Below are 7,195 nucleotides of genomic sequence, written 5' to 3' on the forward strand. Positions count from 1 at the left end.
AAGATTTGGAGGAAACGTGTCAAAATTTTGGAGCGTGTTGAGCTTGATGGAAGTGAGGAGAGAGAGTGTGGAGGAGCGCAGTCTGTTTTAATGAAGAAGGCGCTGGATCTCCAAAAGGGGCGGTGAGGATTATTTTGCTCTTCCCAAAAAGATCACAGCCATGACGTCATGGAGACGGCGACACCGACGCGCCGTATATCGACGTGTCATGATCAGAGTATGGTGGGCCCCAACTAGTGCAAAGGTCCCCGAACTGAGCGGGAGAAAAAGCAGTACACGTGTACGTTAATGACGAGGTGTTGTCATATCAGCTCTCTGGGCCCCACCATTGTATGGCAGCCACGTCATGCAAGACGCAGAATCATCCATATTGGGGAGGAAATTGCAGTGAAGGAGGGTAGGATGGCAGCAGCAGTTGTAGGACTGTACTATTTGAGGTTTTAAAAAAAACAAAAATTTTAATTTCATTTTTCTTTTAATTTCTTTAATTAATTTATTTTTTAAAATTTAATAGTTTATTTATTTATTTATTTTTCAACAATAACAAGAACGAATAGACGAGTGGGCCCCAAGGTTCATTTCGAGGGACTTTAATCAACATTTGTCCTCCTCCTGAGTCCGAGCTTTCGTTCTTTACATCTGTGTGAGAAGTGAGAACAACTTCCAGCGTTATATATCTCCACTTTCCCATGCTCACACAAGTCTCACTGGAGACTCTCTCTCTCTCTCTCTCACTCACTCACTCACGTATGTCTTTTCCGGTAATGTAAGTGAAATTTACCGGCGTGGATTTGCCGGAGAATGGCATATATGTGTACAGACAGTGGAAATCTAATGGCAATTGCTCAGCAAGTGATAAAGCAGAAACAACAGCAGGAGCAACAGCAACAGCAGCAGCAGCAACAGCTTGGAGGTGTCAATTCCTTTTGCCTAAACCCTTGGACCACTACCCCTCACACTATGTCGACTGCTCCGGCTTTGGGATATGGGCTTGCCGGTGCGGGGTTTTCAGATCCTTTTCAGGTCGCCGGCACGGCGGATGCCGGTGAAGGTGGGTTTCAGTTTGCGCACTTGGAGCACCATTCCACTGGGTTTAGGTTTTCTGATTTCAGTGGAGGGGGTGGTGGCGAGTTCGACTCGGACGAGTGGATGGACAGCTTAATGGGTGGCGGTGATTCCACGGAGAGCTCAAATCTTCCTTCTGGTTGCGACGCGTGGCAAAATGATGCCGATCTCACCTTATATGGTGCCGATCCGTTCACCAGTTGTCCGAGTCGACTCAGCATAGCCTCTTCACCAACGTCAGATCTCAACCGAGTCATTTTCTCCGACGCCCAGAAGTGTACCAATCCCCCTCTTCAGCCACAGGTCCCGTCTTGGTCTCCATCGCCGTCGCCAACGCCGACTCCACCCCCACCGCCACCACCTCCTCCAGCAGTTGTAAAAGACACCAAGCCCGCCAATCCCCCACCGGCACACCTACAGAAGAACGACGTCGCCGGTGTCTCATCGGGTTCACCAGAAGCGGAGTCGGCCCCGCCAATATTGAAAGCCCTACTCGATTGTGCGCGGCTTGCAGACTCCGAACCCGATCGAGCGGTGAAATCACTGATTCGACTCAGAGAATCGGTATCAGAACATGGGGATCCGACTGAGAGAGTGGCGTTTTACTTCTCTGAAGCTCTCTACAGCAGAGTTTCTCATCAAGCAGAGAAGAGGCCCACTCTGTTCGAAACCTCTTCTGAGGAGTTTACGCTTTCGTACAAAGCTTTGAACGATGCATGCCCATATTCGAAGTTTGCGCATTTAACTGCGAACCAAGCAATCCTTGAAGCCACCGAAAGGGCGAGGAAGATTCACATAGTTGACTTTGGAATCGTTCAAGGGGTTCAGTGGGCCGCTCTTCTGCAAGCTTTGGCGACACGATCCGCCGGTAAACCCGCTAGGATTCGGATCTCCGGCATTCCTGCCCCGGCACTTGGAAAATCACCAGCGTCGTCTCTGTTCGCTACCGGAAACCGTCTTCGTGATTTCGCGAGGCTTCTTGATCTAAACTTTGAGTTTGAGCCTATTCTGACCCCGATTCAGGAGCTCAACGAATCAACCTTTCGGGTTGATCCGGATGAGGTTTTGGCTGTGAACTTCATGCTTCAGTTGTACAACCTCCTCGACGAAACCCCGGTGTCTGTCAATGCCGCTCTCCGCTTGGCCAAATCCCTCAATCCGAAAATCATGACTTTGGGCGAGTACGAAGCCTGCTTGAACGAGGTAGATTTTATCAACCGGTTCAAGAACGCATTGAGATACTACAGGGCCATATTTGATTCACTGGAGCCTAACTTGGCCAGAGACTCGTCGGACAGACTTCAAGTGGAGAGATTATTGCTCGGCCGGCGAATAGCAGGCGTTATCGGGCCGGAGGAACCAGGAACTAGACGAGAGCGAATGGAAGACAAGGAGAAATGGAAGTTTTTGGTGGAAAGTTGCGGTTTTGAGTCAGTACCCCTCAGCCATTACGCGGTGAGTCAAGCTAAGATTCTTCTGTGGAACTACAACTACAGTTCTTTGTATGCTATCATAGAATCAGCACCTGGGTTTCTCTCTCTAGCTTGGAACAAAGTCCCACTTCTCACAGTCTCTTCATGGCGTTGATGGGATTCGCCTCAGTATGATAAAAGCTTCCACCCAGTCATTTTTCTCTGGTGTGGAACAACTTAGAATCAATTTCGCCATTGACGGTCTTGTTTGGAGCTTCCTGATCAGATATAGACCCTAGTCTTTGTCTATTAATTTGGCATTAAATCCACGCCGTTATAGATCTTTTGAAGTTTTTTGGGCCAATACATGCTTGTTAGTTTTGCCGCTTGATTTTGGTTTTTCTCAGTTTTATGGGTTTTTCCTTTTAAAATCTTTTTTTTTTTTTTTTTTTTTTGGGATTTTCTTACAGGTTTGAGTCTTAGAGTAAAACAATCTGTAAAAAAGGGAAACGAAAAATGAAGCAAAGACGTTTCTTTCCCTTGGATTTATGCAATTCTGTAAATAATTTTTCTTAAATCTTCCCTCTGCCTTAATTTAATTTTCCATCTCTAAATGAAGTTGTACAGGTAGAAACAAAGAAGAAACTTATTTTCAGCGGTTGAAAGATTGTTTTCAGATTCTGCTACTTTTGCCTGCGGGGACTAATGAGTAATGATAATAAATAAAGAGCACAAAAGTAGAACACTGTCATTTTCTCTCAGGTTCTGTAATGGGATTTCCATTAAACGCCTCCTACTCATAGCTGTAGGTGTATTGCGTTAAGCGTCTACAGAGAGACACCTTTTTTCCGTTGTTATGTAACCCTCCCAGTCTCCCCTCTTTCCTAGCTTCGAAATCTCAGGCTTGTTCCAACGTCACTTTCCTTACTCCACCTTTAGGTTTTTGTTTCATAGGGCAATTTGTTTGAAAAAAATCCTCAATTTGCGTGGAAGATGTGGCTGCCTTCCCTCCCAGTCCTCCCATTCAAAGTCTCCCAGTCTTGGTGTACTGTGCTTTCAATGTTCGATTATTGCTTTAATAGCTGTCCTTTTCATTATGCAGAGCATAGATGAGGCATGGAAGGAGGTAACCAATCGCTTCCCTCCTCTCTCGAAAACCCAAGGGGCCAGTGCAGTCCATGACAAGGTGGCCAATGGGTTGATATTTTTGTTTCTTTTTTGTTGATGGAGACCATTCTGGTCTAATAAAACGTCAAGTATTTTGAATTTTGTTGAGCAGCTGACCATTGTTAGGACTTTGGAGTTGGTATGCGTCTTCTTCAATCTCTTCATTTGGCTTCCTTCACTGCCACACTGCCACACTGGCCATCTCAAATACCCATTCTTGCTACAAAATTTTCAGCCTGAATCATTAATGTTAGACTGCCATATCGTGTAACCTCGCTCCACTCATATCTATCAGACCCTCCATATTGGCTATGTTCACAGCATTTCAAGAGTGTGAAACACAGTTCATTGATTTATAGGCATTGTTATCTAATAATCCATGGTTTTCCCCTTTTCCTGAACATGAACCATGGTTCTCCCTCACCCCAATCCCATCTCCGAATTGGTAAAATTAATTGAAGTCATCCCTCACTATTTACTAAAATTTGAGTATCCGTGGTGACATGAACGAGTGTAGATGACAGTGCATTAAGTTAAGTCCACTTCATATGCTTCGATAGGGCAGGTTTTGCCGACTTTTGGACCACCCACTTTGCACCAACTTTGTATTCAATCCAAAATATGGACAAACCGAGTCTTAATCTAAAGTCTCAACTTTAATGATTTCAAATCGGATGATATTTCATTACTGACAAGGTTATAATGTAAATTGAAATTGCCCTTTTCACTCAGGTGATGGAAATGCCTGCTACCGCTACTCTCCTCTGCAACCATTTTCTAACAAGATAAAATATAACAACGATAAAAGAAAATTTATTTGCTTGAAAGATAGGCAACAACAGAGGAATCGGTACAAAATTCTCCGGAATTGGGAAATTCAAGCCCATCAGAGTAAAGGGGTTGCCTAGACAGCTACATTGTAAATTCACCGTGGTGGTGCCCAAACAAGAACTACACGCTCTGCAGTCTCCACCTGATTCTGAATACGACTCCGAGGCCTGCCCTCTGCGCGGCCTTCGCAAACTTGAGGGGCGTTGTCCCCGGCCCCCAGTCGTCTCCGTATTTTGATTTTTCAAGAATCCAAACAAGTCATCATACTGTCACCTGATAATGATGTTTTAAAATGTGACAGCAGGTTTCCGTTGGGAGGAGGCTATGCCTCTCCTATTTCCGCCCTACGGGTCACCTTATCACAACCCACTTTAAGATCAGGGGTTGAGCTTGCTCACGTCATGCTCTGCTACAACGGTCGGGTGGTCCCACCTTGCGTGGACACAGTCACGAAGCGCTACGCTCCATCTCATCTCAACTGTCATGGACTGACTTGTAGATTAGTAAACCCCTTTTACCAAATTTGTACCATAACCCATTTCTTCTTTCCTAATCTCTGGAAGATGCGGCCCAGAGGTGTATCATTAGCCCGTGGGCTTTCATTTTACGAGCCTATTGCCTGGGTGGCCCATTGCCAGGTGCAAAGGCTGAAGGCCTCACATACTGCCACCTAATGGAGGAATTGATAGCACGTGTCAATTGAAGTGCAACGTGTCGAGAAGGTAGGCTGTAAAGCGCGGATGAGTTGTAAAGTCGAATTAGAGATAGTTGCCACGTGTAGCTTTTTTTTATCCAAGAGCGTCGTCGTTCTCATCTTGCTTCTTCTATATATAAATGTGAGTCCAAATTTCGTTCATGCAATGATGCATCGCGCAATCAGGTCAGTTGGAGCCCCGCAACCAGCTTTGTGGTCTTCGCATCTGCCTTCCAAAGTCGGTCGGCGAACCTGTGGTGTTAGATTCCGGCAATCTGAACCGGAGAACCAGGACGACATGGAGAAGATCAAAATCCAGAAAAAAGAGAAATTAAGGTTCGTTTTTCTTTTCTTTTGATTTTCTTTGTTGCTTGTGGTCTCTTTAAAGGCTGGTTCATTGATGTGTTTTTATCATTGAAGTTCTGTGGAAAGGGACGAGATGTCTACTTCGTTCGGAGTGGCATACGCCACGAGATCAGATGAAGAAGGATTTGGGGGAATATATGGAGGGAACCAATCTCTTGGCGAATGTGAGAAGGAGACTGCCCAAGAAAATCACAATGGTATCTCTCTCCCTCTCTCTAATTCCTCCTCTTCATTTTGTTAGTACTCTCTTTCTGATCAACCACATACTCTCACATGCGGGCTAAACCAAGATTACGAGAGGACGCAAGGCAGTGATGTCAAAGAGAAGGAAAAAGCTCGACATCAGAAGGAAAAAGCGCCACATCACTCCAATGCCGAATAGATACAAACTCTTTTTTAGGGAGAGAAAAAAAAAAATTAACGAGTGCATGTGTGTATTGAAGTCTCTGTGTATGTAAGGTTTGCATGTTTGTGATCTATTAATACAGTGGCCATCTTCAATCGCTTCTAGTTACAATATTTAGTACAATAATGGAAGAAGAGTTAGAATTAGAAGAGAAGTAGTCGATGTTACGAGCATGTAGAGTCGAAGAATTAGAAAAGTAGTAAGAAGAAGCGTTAGTGGTTGAGATATGTTTGTTCCGGAAAGTACAAAGGAAAGAAAAAAAATATTTCTCATGTTTGGTTGTTGTGGACCCCGCATTTCGGCTCAATGCGTTTTCCACTCGAATGACGAACTCAATTTTTATTTGAAAAATTGATTTATATTGATTATGAAAATGACTTGGAGTCGCCACTTATTTTTGTTTTATTTTTAAAGGGTAAACAAAATAAGAAAGAAAAACCGTAAGTGTGACTCCTTATTTTGGAAAAGGTGGTCTGTGAAAAACCGGATCGGGTTCGGGGTCAGGTTACTTATCAGGAAGGTACGGTAAAAACCGTAGCACCCTTCTAAGTCCCTAAAAACGGGTCTCTACTAATAAAATGAAGCAATCATGGCAATTGATGAGGAAATCAATGAATACTCAGAGTGATCATGCACACGTGAGAATTTAAACATGCATATCGAAAATGACCAGAGCGGATGTAGATGCGTACCTGGGCAGTGATCCATGAAGCGCTACCAAGAAGTGACGTTAGTGCACAATTAAGAAATAATAGCATGCACGTCGTAGAGCAGGATAAATAAATAGCGTGTGACAAACAAATCAATCAATCATAAAATCACGTATGTGGGGCCCCCCACCAAAGCCCGATTTATATTGCATGAATTAATCCCATAAATTCCATTATTCGAAATTACAGAAAATTCGTTCATGCCTATTAAAATCAAGAGGAGCAAAAGATTGTTTGAAAACCAGAGTGGAATTAAAACTATTTGAGAGAAAATTGGATTTTTGAAATTTATTTGAAATTTGGAGCCTTAGGGATTATTTGAAAATTGGAGTTTTGGAAATTAAATTTAATAATTGGAATTTTAGGGATTAAATTCGAATGAAAACATAATTTTGAAAATTATTTGGGAAGTAGAAACTATGAAAGTTAAATTATGAAAATTGGGACTTTAGAAATTAAATTTTGAAAGAAATTAGAATTGGAAATTATTTAAGAATTAGAAATCATGAAAATTAAATTACATAAATTGGAATTTTGGAAATTA

The 7,195-nt window shown here is 43.2% G+C and overlaps 2 protein-coding genes across 3 annotated transcripts; both read left to right on the forward strand.

Annotated features, from left to right (window-relative positions):
- Positions 1–617: 617 nt before the first annotated feature.
- LOC100246179 (SCARECROW-LIKE protein 7) lies at positions 618–3,743 on the forward strand. Of its 2 annotated transcripts, XM_059736410.1 has the most exons (2): positions 618–2,520; positions 3,580–3,743. In XM_059736410.1, the coding sequence occupies exons 1-2, from the start codon at positions 802–804 to the stop codon at positions 3,700–3,702; spliced, it is 1,842 nt and encodes a 613-aa protein (XP_059592393.1). In that variant the 5' UTR covers positions 618–801; the 3' UTR covers positions 3,703–3,743. The 2 variants fall into 2 exon arrangements, with proteins under 2 accessions (XP_059592393.1, XP_002267140.1); XM_002267104.4 differs by lacking the exon at positions 3,580–3,743 and having other exon boundaries at positions 620–2,868.
- An 835-nt stretch (positions 3,744–4,578) lies between these two features.
- On the forward strand, positions 4,579–6,049 carry LOC100256467 (uncharacterized). Its single transcript, XM_002267009.5, has 3 exons — positions 4,579–5,505; positions 5,590–5,732; positions 5,826–6,049. The coding sequence occupies exons 1-3, from the start codon at positions 5,216–5,218 to the stop codon at positions 5,915–5,917; spliced, it is 525 nt and encodes a 174-aa protein (XP_002267045.4). The 5' UTR covers positions 4,579–5,215; the 3' UTR covers positions 5,918–6,049.
- Positions 6,050–7,195: the final 1,146 nt, after the last annotated feature.

This window comes from Vitis vinifera, chromosome 4 (genome assembly GCF_030704535.1).
Source record: "Vitis vinifera cultivar Pinot Noir 40024 chromosome 4, ASM3070453v1".
NCBI lineage: Eukaryota > Viridiplantae > Streptophyta > Magnoliopsida > Vitales > Vitaceae > Vitis > Vitis vinifera.